Below are 23,874 nucleotides of genomic sequence, written 5' to 3'. Positions count from 1 at the left end.
CATCATAAGTCCTTCAGGATTGTCTTCCATCATTTATATTGCTGAGAACAGCCAAGTAATTCACAAGTGATCACAGTACAATAGTGCTGGTACTGTGTATAATGTTCTCCTGGTTCTGCTCACTTCATTTTCTATCAGTTCATGTATGACAGTCCAGGTTTTTCTTGAAATCTGCCTGCTCATCATTTCTTATAGCAAAATAGTATTCCATCACAATCATATACCACAACTTTTTCAGCTATTCTGCAATTGATGGGCATTCCCTGAATTTCCAATTCTTTGACACAACAAAAAGCTGCTATAAATATTTTTGTACTATTGGTCCATTTCCATTTGGGGGGACTGGGGGGGGGGGCAATGAGAGTTAAGTGACTTGCCCAGAGTCACACAGCTAGTAAGTGTTAAGTGTCTAAGGCCGGATTTGAACTCAGGTCCTCCTGAATTCAAGGCCAGTGCTTTATCCACTGCGCCACCTAGCTGCCCCCCCACTTCCATTCTTTGATCTCTTTAGGAAAGACCTAGTAATGGTATTGCTGGGTCAAAGGGTAAACACAGTTGTTCTCCAGAATGGTTAGATCAGTTCACAACTCCACCAACAATGTATTTGTGTCTCAATTTTCCTATATTATATCTTCTCCAACACTTGTTATTTTCTTTTCCTGTCATATTAGCCAATCTGATAGGTGTAAAGTGAATATGATTTTCAGTATTTTCCCCTAGAATTGGGGAAAGAAGAGCCGTTACTAAGTAGCCCCATTTATTGTGTGTTTGATATTTAAAGTCCATCATAACCATAAGATTACTCCCACAACGCAAACTGGCTTATTTGTTGTCCCTAACTCACAACACTCCACCATCCCCCTTCCTTCCTTACAGCCTCTTCAAATCCCTAGTTTCCTTCAAACTTGGCTCAAGAACCATCTCCTGTATAAAGCCTTTCCTGATTACCCCGATTCAGTACTTCCCATCACAAATTATTTTTAATAATAATAATAATAGCCATTATTTATATAGTGCCTTAAGGTTTGCAAAGCTTTTTACAAATATTACCTCATTTAATCCTCACAGCAGCCCTGGGAGGTAGATGCTATTATTATTCCCATTTTGTAGATGAGGGCACTGAGAAAGAAAGGTTAAGTGACTTGTCTAGGGTCAGAGCTAATTAAGTGTCTGAGGCAAATTTGAACTGAGGTCTTCCTGACTCCAGGCCCAGTGCTTTGTGTAGTATGGCGCCACCTAGCTGCATACAGGCTGATGTGTACATAACTGTGTTGGGAACTTCTTGAGTGCAAAGAGTTTCCTTGTGGACTGTTATCAGTAATAGAAAAAGCTTTCAGGAGAAAGCCAGTTTCCTCAAGACCAAGGGTTCTTTACCCGGGGTCCTCGAACTTAAAAATTAAGTTTATTTCAATAATTAGTTTTTACTGTAATCCTATGCATTTTACATTGTTATTCTGAAAAGGGGCCACCGGCTTCACCAGATTTCCAGGGGATTCAAAAAGATTAGGAATCCTGCATCTGGAAGTAGCCAAGCTCATTAAGGAATCCTTAAGACACCTGGGGCAGCAAGATGGAAGTGTGCACCCGCCTCAGGAAGGTCCCTGCAAGGGGCAGAAGTCAGAAGAGTCACTTCACTCCGTGCCTCCCCCCAGGACATTTCACAATAAACAGATTCTTTGAGTAGAAACAAGCTTGTCATCATGGCCCCTATGTCCATGCCACTAGGCCCTGCCCAGCTCCCTGTAACTCACTCCTACAAGGAACCTGCGCATGACTCAGCAGTCTGAGTCAAGGGCAGGCCCCTCCCCGATTAACTTGTTTCCTTCAACCCCCAATAAAGAGGGATGCAAAGGTTAACAACACTGAAGGGGAGTGAGGGTGAGGAGGAGAGAGCCCCCTAGAGAACACTAAAGTACCTGTTTGGCTGTTCCCCCTTCCTTCAAGCAAATAGGTGTCAGGATGTACCAATGTGTCAAAATATGTCAGAACTATATAAATAAGGTTAAAGCCAGAAGGGACCCTGAGGACTTGTCTGGTCCAACCCCCCACCCCCACCCCCTTGAACTAACTTTACTGTACAGATGGGGTAACTGAGGCCACAGTGTGGCCAAAGTCACAAAGTAAAGCAGCAGCAGAATCATGGCTCGAATCTAGGATGCAAAACTAGGCTTGCTTCCCCCCATCCCCCTTCCCCCCGCCCCCCATACCTTTCATTAACAGGTTCATATTAAGTGCTTATCTATAAACCTTTACATTCAGTAAAAAAAGAACCACCATGAAATCAGCGAACTCCAATTCCAGCTCTGCTACTTACTACCTAGTTGACCTAGGAATGTGATTTTACCTCCCTGCTCTTTGTCTCCTCCTCTAAAAAATGATTTCACCTCCCTGCTCTTTGTTTCCTCCTCTAAAAAATGAAGCTGTGAAGTAGATTATTTCTAAGGTCCATTCCAGTTCTATATCTTATGACATTATTCACTCACGACCTGTTAATTTACTTTATTGGGGCCTAATTGACACACTTCAGGGGCAAACTGCCCTCATAAACCAAGAAGAAAATACAAGCAGAACCTACCATTTTGCCTAACACCACTCCCCACCCCCATTTCATTTACTCAAACAGCCATCAGTTAAATCATGGAGTTAACTGAAAATGGTCATGGCAAACTCACTTGCTAGACAACAGTAAGGACACATATAAGTCAAGATGACCACTGGTTTTTAGATTTTTAAACAGTCAACAAATGCTTGTTCACTGCCTGAGGAAAATAGTTTAGAAATCGAAGCTAATACTTCTCAATTTGCAAGGGAAGAAAGTGAGGCCTGGAAAGCAAAAATGAGCTGCTCACAGTCATAAAATGAGTTAGTGCCTTAATCCTTAAACCTAATCTCATGACACCCAGACCAGTGAGTGTTCTCCCTCACTATTTTTTTTTTTTGTTTTTTGCTTTTTAATAAGGCAATTGGGGTTAAGTGACTTGCCCAGGGTCACACAGCTAGTAAGTGTCAAGTGTCTGAGGCCAGATTTAAACTCAGGTACTCCTGAATCCAGGGCCAGTGCTCCATCCACTGTGCCATCTAGCTGCCCCGTCTCCCTCACTATTCATCCTGTGCACATTTATTGTCTGGTGTCTATTCTAACGTCTATCACATGAAGACAAGGATTATTACCTTATTTCATATGTACTCTCCCCCCCCCACCCCCCACACACACTCCCTTATCCCCAGTCTATAGCTCTCAGTGCCTGACATCTCCCTACACCCCAAGCCCCTATTCTGCTAAGGACCAAGGAGTATGCTGTGACTGGGGTAAGAAAGGAAGAATGCCCCTACAGTCAAACCCCAAGATCATACCAGGCTTAGTGGGCAAGCGAGCACCTGGTTCCAAGTATCAAGGAATGTTACGGGCAGCAAGGAATCTCAACAAAAAATGTTAGAAGCTGAAAGTACCTGGGCAGCTAAATGGAATAGCAGGATAGAGTGCCAGGCCTGCATCCAGAAAGACATCTTCCTGAGTTCAAATCTGGCCTCAGGCACTTAGTAGCTTTGTGATCCTGGGCAAATCACTGAACCCTGTTTGTCTCAGTTTCCTCATCTGTAAAATGAGTTGGAGACGGAAATGGCAAACCACCCTGGTATCTTTGGCAAGAAAACCCAAAATGGAGTCCCCACAAGTCAGACACAACTGAACTACAACCTGGAAAGAACCTTAGAAATCATCCAGTTGTATTGAAATCTTGCTTCTGACATTTGCTCTCTATGGTGATGATGATTAGCCTCAATGTGCCTTAGGCAACCACCAAAGATATTAGAATTAAATCATAAATGGAGTATGATCTGGACTGGTGTGGGGAATTGGCACACTTGGAGTCTCCTACATTGAAGAAATAACATCATGGTGGATCTAGAGGCATTGTTTTGCTCAGTCTTTGGTTTCCTCCTGGCTTGCTGCTACCCTGCTTGTCCTGGATGGGTGTACTCTGTTGTGTCCATATTGTAGAGCATTATCAACCAGTAAAAATATGGCACGTACCTACTATGTGCCGGGTACTGTGCTAAGTGCTGGGGATATGAAAAGGCAAAAGACAGTCCCTGCCCTAAGGAATCAGAGATAAGCCTTGTCTTGTATTCATCTCTGTACCATCTCAAATACCACACTGTACATACACACAGTGAGAGTACAATGTTAGTTGGTGATAGTGAAAAAAGAAATCATCCAATTCAACCCCTTCCCTTTACAGATAAGGAAAGTAAAAGAGGCCCATCCCTTGAGGCCTAGCCCTAAGGCCTTGTCTACAGCATCACTGAGAGGAGAACAGAAGAAGCACTAACAGGCAGGACAGTTTTGAAAGCTACAGCATGAACTTATTCGATGCTTAAAAGGCAAGCTGTACATAAGAGCTGCAGTTTCATGTACAACCCTAATTTTCTGTTCTACCATGTATATGGAAATTTCCATTTTAGTTGGTTTAGCTCCAAATAAAAAAAAGATGAAAGCAAGAAAAGATAAAAAGACAAGACTGTGCATGTTCAAGACCAGGGAAGCAGTGCTTTTACTAAAAGTGAGAGCCAGGCCTCAACAGGTAGATGACCCCTCTGAGAAGTTTGATCATATGGAGAAAACACCACAGGAATGACATTGCTGGATATAAAAAGGGATTGTAGTGGTAGGCTCTCATTGCATACAAAGACAATATGGTGGAGGTCCGAGTTCCCTCTACTCCCTCTCCCTGTTGACAACTCCCAAATACAAGTACTGATTACTCCAAAAACACAGTTGCAGGGCTACTTCCCACACACAGGCTCAAGTATGTGCCACAATCAGATCTGCTATTAAACAGGAGCATGGACTACAGCAAGTCATTTAGTCTCGTGTGTCAGTAAGGTATAGGACTACATCTTTCTTGACTAGGAAGTTAGTCTCTTCCAAGGTCTTTTAGTTCAAAAGCAGTGCCAGATGAAGGAGCTCTGAGTCACAATAGGGATGGGTAAAATCTCGACTATGGGGAATGACAACTGCCCTGTGGTCATTACGGCTCTCCCTTCACACAAGTAAATATAATAGGCATTTATGTTATATATCCTGCTTTGGAGTCAAGGAGACTTAGTTTCAAATCCCAGCCCTCTGATACATACTTACCAGGAAACCCTAGGCAAATCACTAACTTACTGTAAGTCTCAGAGAATGTGCTAATGTGCTTTCACAGAGGCAGTTTTTTCATCCAGGAATCCTTTATATCACTGAAATCATGGGTCTGGGTCGCCCTTAAAAATGTATAAATTAAAATTTGTAATTGGAACCTCACTTGAGCAATACCACAAGTATTAACTATTACCCCCATTTTACAGATGATGAAATTGAGGCTCAGAGAGGTCAAGTAAGACTCAAAGAGATTAAGTGACCTATCCATGGTCATAGAGCTAATAAGGATTAGAGGCAGAATTCAAAAAGCATCTTTCCAACCTCAAATCTGGTGCTTTATACAATGACGCAATTGACCCTGGGGGTTCAATGACATAATTCTTCAGGATCCCCATGATGGGCATGATTCTAGATCAGAAGTGTCGGATTTTTTTGTGGCCCCTGACAGTGATGCCAGTAGAACCACACTAAAAGCTCTCTAGAGGTTGGGGAATCATGTGTCTTCCTGATAAAACACAGGCCCAAAGTCTACATCCAGCAGAATGGAGGCAACACATGCTCCTGGCCTCTCTAGAATAGAAACAATCTCCTCTTGGCAATCATTCTGACTTCTTAGCAACATCCCTGGGTACTAAGGAAAGCACTTTCCCTCACATAGCCCAATTAGGCCTCCGGAAGTTGTAGAGTCTGTCTCTGCCACCAGGGGGTCAGAACTCTCAGACCAAGGCCACAAAGTAGAACTAACTACAGCTCTTCATCTTCCTTCAGAGGTCACATTCTCCAGTGCTCACCTGCCCTAAGGGTAGGACTGTGAATGTCAAACACTTTCCAGGGCCAAAAAGGCTCTAGGCTGTTCTAGTTAGAAAAGGTAGGCCCCTCCAGGGCAGGAGCAAGCTCAAAACAATTACAGATCACATTTACATGGCTAGAAGTACCCTTAAGAGGTCTTCTAATCCAATCCCCTCATTTTTCCAGAAGAGGAAACTGAGCCCTAAAAAAGTTTAAATTGTATCCCAATGGGGGCAGCTAGGTGGTGCAGTGGATAGAGCACCGACCCTAGATTCAGGAGGACCTGAGTTCAAATCCGACCTCAGACACTTAACACTTACTTGCTGTGTGACCCTGGGCAAGTCACTTAACCCCAATTGCCTTAAAAAAAAATATATATATATACACACACACACACACCAATGGCCACACAAGTAACAGACCATATAGGAGTGGATAGAAAGCTGGCTTCCCTCAGGAAGCCCTGAGTTCAAATTTCCCCTCTGCCACTCTTGGTTTAGAAGTTTCAAATAAAGTCCCTAAATGCAATGATAGAGTGGAAAATTCCCTATACCAATGAAATCACATATCTCGCCCCAGCCCCAGAGGTAATAATAGTGACAGTTCTCAGATTCCGACTCCAGATACTGGACTCACAAAGCTGTTTGCTATCTTTGGAGTTGGAGGCACTGGGTTAAAATCCCAGCTATTTACCAACTAGTGAAGTTACTTAATGCACTGTGCTCTAAACTTGTTTCCCCCTTTTGTTAAAAAAAAATTATCACCTAGCTCAATCCCAGTAATATTATCTGCAGGCCCAAATCCTAGAATCTTAGGGTTCCCTTTAAAGGAAGAGGGGAACTGATAAAAGGGAATCTCCCTCAGTCTCCCAAAGTTTGGTTTATACACTCAAGTTAATAGTCATGGTCCCAAGTCCTAAAATGTCAGGGAAAACACCCAATACTTAAAGAGTGGTCCCTTTACTCTGATGGACCCTTTCCTCTAGGACAGGGAGTTCCTGAGTTCTTAACCTGGAATCTGTGAACTTTTTTTTTCTTTAATTTTTGTTAATGGTTAAGAACCCCACTCTAGGCCCAAATGAAGATCACATACTAGAAACTGGGTAGAGGCTCTGACAAGTATGCACCCTCCCTGTCCTGCTCAGGGTACCACACTTAAGAAAATGGTACAAGGGCTGCCCAGGATCGTTCTGTAGCATTGCAAGGATGGGTCCTCAATATTGGCCCAGGCACCTAACAAGAATTAAGACAACGAGTAGGGGATGGTTAGGACCAAAAGACTAGAAATAAAACAGCAAGTTAAAAGCACAGCTATTGGACAGAAAACCCATGCCCATAGGCTACCCACCCCAAAAGTCAGTCCCACTATACCTGGAAAATGCAGCAGTTTCTACTCTGTAAAATTAGTTGGACTAGATGGTCTCTGGCTCAGTTCTGACACTTACCAGCTCCATGAACACAGGCAAATCACTTTAGCTGTTTAGGCCTTGGTTTCCTCAACTGGAAAATGGTGATATTTGCATTGGCTACTTGTGAACCTTAAAGCACTAGAAAAGGGCTTTTTGTAAAAAAAAAAAGGGTTATTACAGCATCATTTTTAAAGGTAACTACACCAATCCCCCCTCCCCCATTTTACGAATGAGCAAACAGAGATTCAGAGATGTGATGTGATGTGATTTCATTTCTGTCCTCAAGGCACCAGAAGAGTGGAGAGAGGGAGAGGAATTCTGGGTGCAAAGCCCCAAATGACTTAGAGTTCCCAAAAGAGCCAAACCCAAGCAATCTACTTTCCTATGGTCATCTCCTCCAAGGCCAGATTTGGCACAGCAGAAATTCAATTCAAACAACATTTATCAAATGTGTTTTCTGTTCCTGGTCCTGTATTAGATGTGCGGAAAGTGAAACCATCTATCTGATCTTCAACTGGGCCTAAAGCAGGGATGGTTAAGCAGCCCTCAAAGAGCTTACAACTTACAAAGGTGATAACATGTAAATAGATTAAGTAAATACATACAGTAAAATTTAAGAAGGGATTGAGCATGTCAACTTGGGGGGTGACAGGTATCAGAGAAAGTTTCATGGGAGAATGTAGTGGCTACAGTCAGCTTTAAAGGAGGCTACAAATTCCAGAAGGTAGAAAGATAAGGGAGGAATGCATGATGAGGTTCTCCTGATTCAGGAAGACTAGGTTTGTCTTCTGGCTCTACCACATAACACTGTGTGACCTTGGGCAAACCACTTCCCTTCGAAATCTGTTCCCTCATTTGTAAAATGGGGACAGAAATACTTGTACCTTCTACCTGTGGAAATTTATTTTGATTTGGGGACCCTACCTTTAGGCTGAGATTGGAAAACCTTAGGCCCTCAGGGTCTCTCCCCCTCCTCCTCAGCTTCAGCTGGGCGGAAAAGCCCCGGGGGCTATACAAGACACCAGGTCAGACAGCTGGGGGGGGAAAAAAAAAAGCCCCCAGCTCCCTCCGACCTGAGCGGAGCTATCTGAAAGATTCCGGATAGCCTGTGCTGAGGCATAAGGCTCGAGAGTACCCCCCACCCCCAGCTGCAGCTCTGGCTGGCGGATTAGCTTGGTCTGTGGGGGCGAAGGAAGCCTGGAGATTTGGGTGGAGAGAAGAAAAGGTATATATAGACCTGGGAGTTAGATAGGAGGGAGGAAGGAGACGGATGGAGGAGACGGACTAGAGGAAGGACTAGGAGAGAGGCTGACTAGAGGGGAGCCCGGACAAGGACGGAGGAGAGTTCGGTTCGGAAAAGGAAAGACCAGGCTGACAAGGTTACAGGCCTTAATACAAACCAGGGAAAGTATAACTTGCCCTGAGGCCGGAGGCAGCTAAGGCCCTTATTGTATTCAAGAAGTTCGAAGCCAGCAGGTGGGATAGAGATGCAGTGGAAAGAGACCGCAGGAAAGCAGTCAGGTTGTACTTTATTTCCCTGTATTCCTAATTTGAAATAGTATCTCATAAATAAACTCTGCTTGGATTATTTAGTTAAGAGGCTTCTTAATCCTGTGCTTATCAATTTGGGAGTGGAGCAGTGTGGTGGAACTTTACAAACGGCCCAACATTAAATTAACATAGTCAGACAGCCAAATAGTCAACAGTCCCCAGATTAGTCCTCCAGTCAGGTTCGGCCCCCCAAATTAGGCTAATCATTTAAAAACATTTCTACATACCTCAGAGGATAGGAAAGTAGGAATCAAATAAGAAAAGGGGTATGTAGAGTTGTTTACAAGCCCTGCCCCCAAGATGAGGGGTTGTTGACCTGCAAGATTTCTAAAAGGTAACACCTACTTCCCCCACTGCTCAGAGGGAACATCAGAAGTGAATGAATATGGGCAAAAGAGAGTGTCCCTATGGAAACACACTGCTTATGTATGTCCAAGGAAACTATAATACTTGGGTCTGGTAACTCCCATTTCTGGGATCCAGAGCATGATGAGCCTGAGCTGAGAGAGACCTGCTGTGGGCCCATCTTAAAAGCAGCCACTGAGCCAGGAGTCTGTTTCCAATCAAAGTTTCCTTTAGTTGCTAGTTCTGTTCTTTTTTCCAAAATGTGGCACGTCCCCTTCTCAGAAGACATTCTTCATTTCTCTGATTTCAAATGTTCCCTGATCTCTACCTACTCCTCAGCTATCTAAGGGTCCTCAAGTTGCCAGACTAGACAACCCCAGGCTAGAGAAGGCATCCAGGGTGCAACTGAGAAGTGGCCAAAAAGAGCTACTGACCCATCCCTCTTCTTGTTATTTTTAAAATCAGTTGAGTCTGAAAAGCAGGTGGAGTGAGGAGCTAGAGTGAAATGAGAAAGGAGTGGGAACAAAAACTGAATTGGGCAGCAACACCAAATCCTCTGAAGAACCCCGAGGAGTTGGCTGTAATTGCAGCCACGGGAAGGAAGTATCCATACCTCCAGCCTACACCAAACACCAAGGCCTCTCTACAGATCCTGACCCTACCGAAGCCCCCCAGACTCATGGGGTTCCCATGGTATACTTGAAAGCTAGGATATTTCAGAATTCTCCCTCTTTGGGCAGGCACCGTTTTGGATTTCCTTGTCATCCAAAGGGAACTGTGAACTTACAATCAATTCCCAGGGAGTGATGACCAAGTCACCTTAACATGCTAGAGTTGTCTACAACCTTGAAGCCCAATAACTTGCCAGGACTTGTACAGAGATACTGTTCCCCAAACATGTTGCAAGCTTAAAGGGTGGAAATGAATACCAGGGTAATGGGACAAAACAGCATCTTCTCTGGGCCCCATGTGACCTTCAAAACCCTAATTATTATTTGGATTTATAGGACCTCTTTCATCTGAGGGGGACTCAAAAGGTTCAGCCATCATACCTCACCAAAGCCCTACAAAGTGGAATAGTAAATGATATAAGGCAATACCATTTTATAGGAAAGAAAAAAATGGAAGCATGAAAGAGTAAGGAGAAAAAAAGAGTAAAGGAAAGTAGTATATAGCACAGTTGGGAAGAGTGCTAGATTTGGAAACAGGGACCTTGGCTCAAATCATGCCACTCTTAGCATGATCTTAAAGACTTGTAACCTCTAAAGTTCCTATTTGTCCTCATTTTATACTCCTATAAAAGTAGGAAGGAGAGAAGAAATGATTTGGCTTAAAATGACCCAGGGGTTCTTGGTTCCCAGCCTTGTACACAAATTCAGGATTTTGCTACTGAATGGGGGAAACTGACTTAGGAGAAAGGTTCCCTCCACTGGCACACATCCTTGCTTTAAGAATAACACCTGTTTGGGGCAGCTAGGTGGCACAGTGGATAAAGCACCGGTCCTGTATTCAAATCTACCCTCAGACATTTGACACTTACTAGCTGTGTGACCCTTGGCAAGTCACTTAATCCTCACTGCCCCGCAAAAACAAAAACATGTTCCTGTGCCTGTAGCCCACATTCCACAGTATAGTCAACTTTCAGAAAACTCCCTCCTCCCAAAGGTTGGGAACTGAGGGTGGGGGAGAAAGGGGAAAAAAGAAATACCTCCACCCCAGAGCTGTATTAATCAGTGAACCGACATCCACTCCAAATCCTGTACCACTCTAAAATGGGAAGAAAGCTCCCCAAGGTGAATTCCAGTCCAGTTGTCTCCTCGCTTAATCCAGAGAGGATTACATCGCAGGGTCAATACCATGCACCAAAGTGGCTGGTTCTTCCTGGTCTTCTGCTCTATCTAATGGGTAACCGTGGTCTGAATGGGGACTATTTTATTTTGTTAATAAATGACATTTTTATTTAAAGTTTTGAGTTCCAAATTCTATCCTTCCCTGCCCTTTCCCCTCCCTGAGGCAGTAAGCAATCAGATATAGGTTATACATGTGCAATTATGTAAAACATCATCATATTAGTCATTTTGTATAAGAAAACCTGAATAAAAGAAAAAAGTGAACAATAGCATGCTGCAGTCCGTGTTCAATCAGTATCAGTCCTTTCTTCAGAGGTGGGTAGTATACTTCATCATTAGTCCTTTGGGATTGTCTTGGATCATTGTACTACTGAGAATAGTTGAGTCATTCACAGTTCTTCATCAAACAATATTGCTGTCTCTGCACAAAGTTCTCCTGGTTCTGTTCACTTCACTATGCATCAGTTCATATAAGTCTTTCCAGGCCTTTCTGAAATTGTCCTGTTTGTCATTTGTTATAGCACAATAATATTCCATCACAATCACATACCAGTTTATTTAGCCATTTCCCAATTGATGGCCATTCATTTGATTTCCAATTCTTACAAAAAGAGCTGCTATAAATATTTTTGTACAAATAAGTCTTTTTCTCTTTTTTGGGGATGTCTTTGGGATATAAACCTAGCAGTGGTATTGCTAGACCAAAGGGTATGCACAGTTTTATAGCCCTTTGGGCACAGTGAATGGGGACTATTTTAAAACCTAAGAGTGAAAACCCAGAACACCTCATATTTTAAAAGGGAAGTCACCTCCATCCTTTTAGACTCTTTACTAAAAAAAGGGGGAAGAAAAGAAAGAGGCAGGGAGCAAAAGAATGCCAATGTGTCTGAATAAAAGTCAATTAACCACTACAAAGTGTAGTACAATGTCAAAAGACACTGGACTGGAGGTTAAGAGACTGGTTTATAGCCCTGGCATCAACCTCCTCTACAACCTTGGCCAGGTCACTTTCCCCTCACTAGGCCTCGGTTCTCTCTTCTGTAAAAAGAGAGGGCTGGCCAAAAATGACTTAGAAGGTTTCCTTCCAACTCTACAATTCTATGTTCTATGGCCCCTACAACTCAGATAATCTATCATTTCAATTGCCCAGAGTCAGAGAAAGAAGCCGAAAAGATCACTCCCAGTCCTAAAGCCATGCTTTCAAACCACAAGGTCCATGACTCCCACAAGGTCCAGAAGAGGAAGGCAGTTTGCTGTAATGGAAAAACTGCTATGCCCAACCAAGTCACTTAACCTGGGCTTCAATTTCCTCATTTGTAAAACGAATTTGGACTAAATATCCTCTAAATCAGAGGTATCAAATGCATAGAGGCCCATAATCCCAAAATGCTTCCTGAACCAAATTAAAATGTATATGGGAAAATAATTAACAAAATAAATATATATTAAGAATATTACTTAAGGGGCAGCTAGGTGGCGCAGTGGATAAAGCACTGGCCCTGGAGTCAGGAGTACCTGAGTTCAAATCCGGCCTCAGACACTTAACACTTACTAGCTGTGTGACCCTGGGCAAGTCACTTAACCCCAATTGCCTCACTAAAAAAAAAAAAAAAAGAATATTACTTAAAACATGGCCTGCAAGGATTCTTATATATGGTCTGGTGGTCCCCATTTCTATTTCATTTTGATACCAGTGCTCTAAATATATCTTCCAGATATAAATCAATGACCCTAAGATACCTAAGTCTTCAGCTAGGTAATACCGCCAGGAAGAATAAGATAGTCTCCAATTCCAGGAGCAGAGATTTCTGGGGCCAAATAAATGATAGCCCACCTACATCATCTCTAAGGCTTGGGGCAATCTTGGGTTATATCAAGGTTTACGGGGGTATGATCCCCAGTCATTGAATGATCTGTTAAAAACACCACTGGGAATTGGGGAAAGGGTAAAAACAAAACAAAACACAGGCCCAGATGGTGTTTCAATCCAGGATTTATTCTAAAACAAGAATGGGGTTTTAAAAAATTTATTGTTATTTTCAATTCCAAATTCTCTCCCTCTCATTGTGAAGGAAAGAAATAGGGTATCCTTTATACATATGAAGTAGGCCAATGATCCTTCACCTTTTTGTGTCTCAGGGCCCTCCTTTGGCAGTTTGGTGATACCTAAGGATGCCTCCTCAAAATGGGTCCCCCCCACACTGTTAAATGCAGATAAGTAAGATCACAAAGAAACCAATTATATTGATATAGTTATCCAATTTTCCCCCCCTTAAAACCACAAACAAGTTCACAGACTCCAAATTAAGAACCTCTGCTCTAAGATACTGGGGGTTTCATTTAAGTCAGCAAGCTTCACCTTCTGTGGGACTTTTTCAACCACCTCTAGTCAGGACAAGAAACAAATCCATCAGCTTCCTCTGCACTCAAAAGATAGACACTACACACAATAAGAACCTATGACCTTCTTTCTGCTAGTGATATGGAGATAGAACTGAATTTTGCATTGATCCAAGTTCAACCCTCCTTCCCAGCTTCCTCCTAACTATTAACAAACCTAAATCCAGCTAAAATGCACACACCCATTAGACTGAAAACTTCACAAGGGCAGGGACTATTCTTAAATAACTTTTTTATTTCACTGGCACCAACCACAATGCTGTTAACAGTAAGCATCTGATGAATATTTATTAAAAAATGAGAACAAAATAGAAGCACTTTCTGTTTTCCAGACCAAAGTCATAACATAAAGCAAGAAAGACACTGGCTCTAAGACCCAGACCAGACCTCCAAATTTCTCTTCCCTACTCCACCTCAGTATAAATGCCCCAGCTTTGACTCTATGTCCTTAGAACTTTGGCTTGGTCAGGCACTGTCCATATTAGTCCCCAAAACTAACCCAGAGGAGGATGCAACACTTGTACTGACTTCCAGAAGAGGGTATCACAGTAGCACTTCGACAACCTAGTGTTTAGCAAAACCAACAGGACCCTGTGCTCAGGCTTCCCTTCTGAAGAATGGGTATAGTAGAATTAGATCAGCTAGTTCTGAGTGGGACACACATAAAGCACTGAAAAAGTGTTCTGGAGTCCCTGCCTGACCATCGAACACAGACTACACCAAGAGCCAGAAGGGACCATAGAACTCTTCTGGCCTGATCACTGACACATAATCAAGTTCAGGCTGGAAACTTGGGGTATAAAGAGCCTAATACCATTTCAATCTAAGGATGAATAAATGGGTCTTTTTCGTGTATTTAACAAGTTGGGGCTACTGTGTTTCCTGAGGACACACCTGGGTGATTACCCCCCCCAGCCCCAAAGAGTTTCTGTGAGCTTGCCTAGCTTCTCTCTGAATTAACAGGAAAGCTCAACTTTAGCTCCTACCAGACTAGTCCACTGGTTGTGGTGAAGGGGCTACCACAGGAGGCATTCTGGAAGAAGTTAAGACCTAATACTTCTGCAGAGTTGGAGTTGCTAGCCAGAGACTGAATGTTAATATTAGTCCATGTCTGAGTCTACTGACCCCAGGTTGGAGAAAAGGCAGCTTCAAGGGTAGGATTAGACAGCAGATTTTATCTGTGCAGCACTCTCTGCCAGAGAATGGAGTTTTTCCAAATGCCTGACTGAAAATTACTTAGGAAGCTTGGTGAATAGTTCAACAAGTAGCAGGAATACCTCTGAAGTCATAGCAGAGAGGGTCCCAAACAGCTTCATGGCAGTTGTTACTACCCTAATTCTTGAAGGATGGAGATTCGGGGCAGGGTCCCCTTTCACCAGTTCATTAAACTCATAAAAACAACCCTTTCTCCTGCATAAATACATCATTTTCAATTAGGGTCCACATCTGCTGCTGAATGCTCACACCCCTCCACCACATGTTAGGGCCTCAGAAACCCAGCTTTTCATGGAGACCCAGTCCCATTTTCCCTACAGTATGTTGCTCCTGTGGAACCGTGAAGTGCCACCATCACTGTGCCCTGCTCCCCCCCACCCCCACCCCATGATCCCACTGCTGGCACCTTACTACAGACCTCACACCTGCATCTCCTATGGCTGGTTACCAAGTCTTGCATTTAAAATTGTAAAGGCTGAATTTCAAATCATGCTAACTATAACTAGCTCCTAACACTAGATAAACCAGCACCATGTACCAAAGGCAGATTCACACCACATTCTTCATTCTAATACCATGATCTAGCCTTCCCTTCTCGATTTGGGAATCCCTGCCTAACTCCCCAATACTTTCCAAGCCCCTTTCCAGAGCCTCAGGAAAGTGAGGGAATCTCCATTTGACTTCATACCACAAGGCATGAAAGATGCACCATCTTAGACAGTATTTTGAACCCAGATCTTCTTTCTTGATCCCATGGCAAGTGTTCTATCCATACAAAACATTACCTCTCAAAGAGCAAGGTTGCTTTCAGTCCTGCTTATCTGAATTTTGTGCCTTAAGGACCCTGGACATACCTGGTGGATGTTTCTTTACAGAAAAGACTTTTGAGATCCCTTACGCTTTCCTGTCTCCAAAGTGATCAGAGATCACTTTCCTGGCTCAGACAGGCAGTGCAGATCTGCCAAAAGAGGCAAAACTCCCTATGTCTCCTGCACTCTTCTAATTTCACAGTGGGGAACATGGGACTAAGACCTAGGGAAGAAGCAAAGACTAAAATTTGTTCTCTGGGACCAAAAAGCACAACCTCATAGCACCCAGGTCAGAAAGTGAGAACTTGTGAGAGATCAGATACAAACTTCCACATTGGAGCCCTAGGATCTTGGTAATGAACAGAAAATTGGGTTTTTTAGAGCTGATCCCCAATGAATCCCTAGCACAAATCTAAGGACAAGACACCCCCCCAGCTGAGCAAAGGGCTAAAAATAGAACTCTGGTATAATGGGACAGAGTTCTAATAAGAAAAGGGATCTGAAGAAAATCTACCACTTAATGGCTGTGTCAGCAAATCACTTTCCTCTTCCAGGTCTCAGTTTCCTCATCTGTAAAATGAAGGGTTTAGACACCAACTTGTAAGGACTCTGATGGGCATCTTCCTCTGAAAAAGGGAGTAGATTACTTAGAGGTAATCTCTGGGCTTTAATTTCCTCCTCCATGAGATGAGAGATATGGACTTGTTTTCTAAATCTAGTCCTATGGCTGCCAGCCCATTCAATCTGCCACAATGTTAGCCCCCAACTCCCTTGCCCCTCCCCCCTAAACACTGGTTTTGAGGTTTTTTAAAAAAAAGTGATCTTTTAAATTGCAGATAACCCCCAAAATTACTTACTTGGCTTTTAGAAAGAGCACACAATCACATTCTTCAAACTGGCAGGGACTTTAGCAGGTCAGAATCCAACTCCTTTGTTTTATGGGTTAAGACACCAAGGCTCAAAGATAGAACGTCACTTGTCCAAGGTATCAAAGGCAATAGGTGACAAAGCCATAGTTCTTTCATTACACCCCACCACTGCTCATATTTAGCTATTTACATTTAGCTTAATTGCACCCGGCACCCTTCCTCTCTGGTGTTCCCTCCCTGGTTCACTCCAGATATTGTTCAGAGGAGGGTCCACGAGCCTCAGCAACTTTTCTCCCATTTCCCAAAGATAAAAAATGACATTAAAGAACAGCAACAATAAAATGTTTACGCCTATCTAAAATGTCAAGTGTGTCCTATCAAGGGTAGGAATTAAGAACAAAAATGGGGAAGGGGGGGAGTCGACACTTACCTCCAGTGACTACAGCCCAACCTTACAGATGAAGTGCTGGTAATCCTAACCAGTACCTCCCCAATCCCCCAAACCCCAACATGACTAAGAACCCCTTGGTATACAGATTTACTGACTGATCAGAATTCACCTAAGTTAAAATTAGCCAAAGGCTCCCTAAGCCCACACACAGAAATGTCTCAGCCCTGGTCGTATTTCTACTTCCCAACTTCAAACTACATCTAACTACACAATCTCTTCACAGATTTGAAAGTAATGACTCACAGATTTTCAGGATTGTTAAGAGACGTTATGAGATTAAACCCAACCTCTTCAATTCAAACATTATATTCAGTACCTACTATGTGCAGAGTAGTACTCTATGTTGGGGGAGATTCAAAAATTAGCTAAAACATAGCAATAAGAATCCAAAACAGGGGGCAGCTAGATGGCACAGTGGATAAAGCACCGGCCCTGAATTCAGAAGGACCTGAGTTCAAATCCAGCCTCAGACACTTGACACTTACTAGCTGTGTGACCCTGGGCAAGTCACTTAACCCTCATTGCCCCACCAAAAAAAAATAAATCCAAAACAAAATTATGAAAGAAGTACAAAATGCTACCTGGGGTGGACAGGGGAGGGATGAGAGAAGGCATTCTACCCTTTTTGTGTTTAATTTTTGCCTTTTTTAAAAATAAGCATTCCTCAAAAAAAGCACAATGGATGTGCTTCATTCCATACCAAAAGTCCACCACCTCTCTGCCAAAAGACAGGAGAAACCTGCCTCACCATCAGTCCTCTTAAGTTATGAGTGCTTTCTACATTGATAATAATTCTGAAGTCCTTCAACACTGTCTTCCCTTATATTATTGTGGGATTCATACAAATTGATCTTCTGGTTTGGCTTACTTCACTCTATCAGTTCATATCAAAGAAGAGTGGTGCAGTATGAAGAAAAAACTAGGTTTGAATTCAGAAGACTTGAGTTTAAATCTTGATTCAGCAACTTGTTACTTGTGCAACCCTGGGTCTCAGTTCCCATTACATGTAAAATCAGAAGGCTGGACTAGATGACCTTGGAGTATGGCCTACTAGTTCTAAATCTATTATCCTGTGATTCACTAGTGAAAGCTTCATGGAAGAAGGGGCATGTGAGCTAGGTAAAGAATGGTTAAGATTTCAAACAGGTAGCAAATATTCTAAGATTGGGAGGCAGGAAAACACCAGGTATCTGCAGGGGACTTTGAGTAGTCCAGCTTGACTGGGAAACATAGGCAGTACCAAAGAGCAGATAATTAATTTGTCCAGGGTCACATCAGTGAGTTAAAGTAGTCAGAACTAAAACTCAGATCTCCAAACTCTGATACCATGCCCTTAACAAGGTGATGTGAAATGAGTTTATAGAGAGCATAGGGTTAGGCTGAAGCCTCAAACTTTCATTCTGAACCAACTGCTTCTTGTTTCATGAGGGGTAGGGGAGGAAAGGGCAGGGAAAAAGAGGAAAGGGTAGCTCAGAATAGAGCATTGACAGAAGATTCCTCATGAGGAGCTCCCTGTCCATACCCTCCGCCAAAAGAACAACACCCCCCCCCAAACCCACACCACAATGTTGTCAAGTCACCAAAACCTACCTAAAGCACACAAAACATTTCCAGGTGTTAAATGGATCCTTGGAAAATCACTACCATAAACCCAGAACCAAATCCAATAGCAGAAATCAGTTTAGATGATGTGTTCTAAACCACAATTGGAATTTAGGTTTAAAACTGTATTTCCTTATCTCTGGAAAATGTAAAAAGAGGAGCTGTCCAGATTTGGAGTGAAGTTAGGATAGGGATAAAAGTTTTAGCTGAGGCTATAATGCAATCTAGATTCATGTTCCATTTAGGATATAGGATATAGTACAGTAAACTACATAAAAGGAATAGTACTAGCCAATTTCACTATATCACACTATCTTAGAAAAATAATGTCATCATACACATTGTAAACTATTATGAGGAATGGCAGTAGGGTCTCTTGATGCACTTGTAGTGAGTTCTCAAAAATTAACTATATATGGATTCACTGTGACATATACACAGAAACGTCTTAATTTCAACCTGGCTTTCTCCTATTCCCCAAAAGTGCCCTCTGACTCTCCAACCTGGCGCAGGGACAGGGAACAAAACCTAATTTTGATACTAGGCTGCTAAGCATGAGATAATTAATCAACTTTAAGAACACAATATATTAATAGATCATTAGAACTAGAAAGGTCCTTAAAATGTCAGAAAAAAAAGAAAATTTAGAACAGAAAAATCTAAGAGTTGGAGATGTTAGAAATCATTTACTGCAATTCCTTTATTTTTTACAGACTCAAAGGCCAAATAAGTAATTCTTTGGGTTATCTGAACCGTGTCCTCCACTTATATAACTAAACCAAGACCAGCCTTTATTTTGAAGTGTATAATCTTTTACATTTACTTTGTACTTAAATGAATAGTCACAGAACCAAGTGTTAGAAAGGCTTTTTTAAGGATGATCTGGGTAGTCCACTTTCATTTCACTAATGAGGAAACAGATTCCAGAAGAGAAATGACTGGCTCAAGGTCATAAGGCAGTTAGTGATAAATCAGGGACTCAAACCTAGGTTTCCTTCTTTTCACATAAAGGAAATGGTAAAGAAATAAAAATCTTTAGAAGATAAAGTGAATATGCTAACATGCTAAGTGTACACATTTAAATGAGCCTGGGTACAGCTATGTAAGAAAGTGAACTGTAGACAGGTATTTGACCTCAAAGCATCTTTCATTACTCCTTACTGTGCATGTCCCCTCAAAAAAAATACTACCAGAGCCAAACCAGTGAATAAAAATAGGCTTCTACAGCAAACTTTGGAAAGTTTGCAGCTTAAAGTTTACACTGTCTAGCTTCCAAAAAGCTAGAACATCAAGATGATAGTAACACAGTTAACCTACCCAATAATCTATGAATTTACATTTCAATTCTATCGGATTATTAGGTCTGATGGGGGCCTCAGAAATCAATCTAATCAAATTCTAATGAAACTCAGGAAACTGGAGCCCAGAATCATGGTGACTTTCCCAAGGACACAGTAGATCCAAAACACAGCAGACTTAGAAGCCCAGAACTCCTGTCTTTTCCCTTAAAATATGCTGCTTATCACCTGTGTGCCCAAAGAAAGGCAAGGCAGTATATGCTGAGAGAAACCTATACGTGCTGTTTACAAAGTACTTTCTTCACAACTACTCCTCAATGTTCTAAGAAGGGGAACTATTATTATCCACATTTACAGAGAAAACTAGGGTTAGAGGGCTTTATTCGATTCTGGTACCCTTGCTATAACAGACAAGGAAGAAAGCCAGAGCTTGAACTCAGATCTTTTTATTCTATGTCCACTACATGTATGCCAAAGAAAAGGTGCCTATTACCACATTACCAAATTACATTATTTTCTTTCCCCTACAAAATATAGAATTTTTAAAAACAGTAAATCCCAGGTTCCAAGAGAGACTGTATCCAACAAGCTTTTAGCTTTAAGCTGAGTCAACGTCTCTCTGTGGGAAGACAAGATTTTGCAGTGATCCCACTGCTTCTATACAATTGGGATTCCAATGACAGAGGTAACAGCACAGAAACCTATCTATCTGTCCAAAATTTGGTTTGAAGCACCTGAATGGAAGGTCTACTTCCCCTCTTGTTGGGGGAGAAAAGGGGAGAAAAAAGAGAGCCAGGTCGAACATTTCCCATATGTCAACAACGGTGATGACGCACCATTTCAGAGGGCACCAGCTTTCATAAAATGCCAGCACATGCACCTGTAGGCCATCTGACGTTGCATACTGAGATTAAAAATCCGGAAAGCAGGCTCACCATTAAACAGTCTGGAGTCAGATGCACATGGCTATCAACTATTTCCCTTTCCTTCTAGTGATCTTCCTGAGAGTCCATTTAGATCGCTTTTCAGCTTAATGTGTCCGAACCTCTTTCAAAGTCCCTCTCTCTTACCCTCTAGGTAGAGATGATCTTAAAATGGAGATTTCCAAATTATCTTTTGCATAAGACCCTGTTCTGGAAATGGAGGGGGTTAAACACAGTTTGAGGTACTGTTAGTAAATCCCAAATGAACCCTCCTCCAATGAAGCAACCTTAAGAGAAATGCCATTGCAACACTAATCTAAGGGCTGGCTTTTCAGTTTCCTCCAGGCCAAGGCCTCATGCCAACTGAAGGAGGGCATGCTTTTACCTCTCCCCATGTGACTTCCCTGAGGCCCTATAGTCTCCCCCTCAACTCTCTATTCTAGACTTATAAACGGGAGAATCGTGGGAGAGGGCCAGGAAGTCTGAGACAGGGGGGAGTCCTTGCACTCCCCTTTCAGGATCAAGCAGAATACTGACTGACCCTGCCCTATTTAAATAGGTTGGAAGCCAGGGGGGGGGGAAAACCGAAATGGGCTGGCTCAGGCACCCGGGGGAAGGGTGAAAATCAAGGCCACGAGGCTCCCGGTCCAGCTCAGGCCCAGTCCCCCCTCTTCCTTCTCTCTTCGGACACAGCTGCCCAGCTTGGGAAGTTCAGCTCCTAACTGGGTCTAGCGGGGTGAGGAGACCCCACCCCAAAAGCTGGGGTGGGGGTGCAGAGCACAAACTGAGGCAGGGGATGTTGGCCCGAATCACATGCCGCTTTCGGCAGGCAGCGAGGGGAGAGAAACCACGTTGTCTTTACTGCAGTGGAATGCTGGGAAGGGGAGGAAGCTCGGTGAGACACACGCACACGCGCACACGCACACACCCTCGCCAGGGCCCGGCGGGGCCGGCGTTCTAAAATCGAACCCTGAGACTGGGCCTCGAATCCCTCCGACCCCCCGCGTGGCCGCCCCACAGTCGCTGACCTGTCACTTAGCCGGCGCCGCCCGGCAGGGCCCCCACTTTCACTGCCCTCCGCCACCTCCCCCCAGAGCAACACATACCCCACCCCTCCACATTTCCACGCCCCTCCTGTCTCACTCCCCGGCTGGGTATTTCTGTAGAACACGACCCAACCCCATGAAGAGCCTATAAAAATTACGTATCTGGGTCTCGGAAAGGAAAACACACACACACACACACATATATATATATATGTGTCTCCTCATATTCTCAGCGTCATGTTTAGTTTCCTTTTTCCAATCCACCCCCCCACCCCACCATGGGGCGCTGGGGAAGGGGGGGGGGTGTCTAATCCAACATCCCTGAGACCGAATACCGGAGAACTTTGAAATCCAGAATCCGTATTTGTCGCTATTAACTCGTCGCGTTCTGCCGAGGACACGCTCGTGGAACGTTTACAATACGATAAATGCTGCAACGCTCGAAAAGCGGGGTGTGGGATTTAGGAGAATCGCTTCTTTCTCCCCTCCCCCGCAGGCTGGGGGGGGGGGGGCGGGCAACGGCGAGCGAGTAAAGGAAAAGGGCCACTTGCACCCGTAAAGTAGTTTTCCCAAAGGCTCGAGGCCTTCTCGCCACTGCCCGCGCCAGCTGCTACGGCCCCGGCAAGGCCGCTCCGTCCAGCCCTCACTCGGACCCCGAACACTACAAAGCCCCGGCAGCAACCCTAGGCCTGCGTCACCTCCCGGAGAGGACCCCGAGGGCTGGCGGCAGCAAAGACCCTCGGGGGAGAAGGTAGAGAAGGGAGAAAATCATGATGGAGTCCCCATTCGCGCCGCCACCCCCCCCCATGCGGCCCCGCGCGGCGAGGAAACAGGACCCGAGAAAGGAAGGAGGCGAGTACCCACCTGGCGGGGACTGTCCGTTTACGGTGACCAAGGCCGTCGGTCCCGCGTTTTTCGTCCACGGATTCACCTTGGGCGGAGGGGCCTCGACGAACTCGCGGCGGCCCGGCTCACCGCCCTCCTCGCTGCCGCTGCCGCCGTCACTCTCGCCCCGGGGCGGCGGCGGCGGCGGCAGCTGCAGGCTCTCCCTATCGGGCGGTGGCCCGTCGTCCCGGTGCTGCTTGGACGAGCCTGGCGGCCGCGGGGACCGAACCCCTTCGTCGCCGCCGTCCAGAGGCTCTCCCTTTCCCTCGGACTGCGGCTGCTGCTGCTGCGGCGCCGGCGGCGGCTGCTTCATCACCAGCCCGCCGTGCTCCTCGGCCTGAAGGAGGGGGTTGCCGGGCGGGAGCGACTCCACCTCGGTGGCCATGGGAGCACCCGCCCCCCGAACCGAAGCCCCCGCCGGCGCCGCGGCAGTCTCGCCCCCACCCCTCTCGCCCGCTGCCGCCTCAAACTTTCCTGAAGCAGCCCGGCCTTGCCGCTCTCCCCTCCGGGAAGGCTGCCTCTGGGAGCTGCCCCCTTCACCTTCTCCGGGGGACCGGAGAAGGAGGGGAGTGCAGGGGGGGGGACTCGAGCCAAGCAGCCGGGCGCGGCCCCCTCCCTTTCCTCCCTCCCTCTCTCCCTCCCCGTCTGAGTGAGCCGCCGAGAAGCCCAGGCCCTGAGCGGCGGCGGCGGCGGTGCCGGGGCGGGGGGGGGGGACCCCTCTTCTGCCTCCTCGCCTGGGGCCGTAGGCTCCCCCCGCCACCCCCCACCCCTGAAGCCTGGCGGCTCTTCTCTCAGCCTCTCCCACTCCTCTCCCTCTCCTCTTCCCCCCCGGGGGCAGCCCGGGCTCCCAGCTCTGGGCTGCAGCAATATGGAAGGGGAGAGCGGAGCGGAGCAGACCACGCGATCGGCGGGGGCGCGCTTCGCAACGCGGCGTCTCTGGGACGGGAGGGGAGGGGATGCTGTCGGGGACGGGGACGGGGTGGCGGGAGCGCGCGCGCCGTGGCCCGGCCCCTGGGAAAAGGGGAAAGGAGCGCGCGCGCGCACGGCTTCGCTTCCCCTCACTCCCAACTCCGTCCCCCTCCCTCCCCCCTACCCTCTGTCTCTCTGCTCCTGTTCCCCAGTGGGGGGGAGGGAAGGGGAGGGCTCCGACGGGACGGGGGCGAGCACGTGCCTGATGCAATTCGGAAAGGTGGATAGAGAGGGAGAGCGCAGAAGGGAGGGAGGTGCGGGGGAAGCCGCGGAGGGGCGGGGATCTCTTAAAGGGCCCGCATGGGGAAGCTAGGCCGCAGG

General features: G+C 45.2%; 1 protein-coding gene across 4 annotated transcripts in view; it reads right to left on the bottom strand.

Moving 5' to 3' along the window:
• The window catches only part of LARP1 (La ribonucleoprotein 1, translational regulator), a 62,868-nt gene extending 39,370 nt beyond the window's left edge, over positions 1-23,498 (bottom strand). For all 4 annotated transcript variants that reach the window (XM_043988977.1, XM_043988980.1, XM_043988978.1 and 1 more), the window contains exon 1: positions 22,564-23,498. In XM_043988977.1, the coding sequence (XP_043844912.1) occupies positions 22,564-22,969 (406 nt within the window). In that variant the 5' untranslated portion in view covers positions 22,970-23,498. The remainder of the gene's footprint in view (positions 1-22,563) is intronic.
• Positions 23,499-23,874: the final 376 nt, after the last annotated feature.

Source organism: Dromiciops gliroides, chromosome 2 (assembly GCF_019393635.1).
Source record: "Dromiciops gliroides isolate mDroGli1 chromosome 2, mDroGli1.pri, whole genome shotgun sequence".
Lineage (NCBI taxonomy): Eukaryota > Metazoa > Chordata > Mammalia > Microbiotheria > Microbiotheriidae > Dromiciops > Dromiciops gliroides.
Note: the sequence above shows the minus strand (reverse complement) of the source record. Positions and strands in the feature narration are given on the sequence as shown.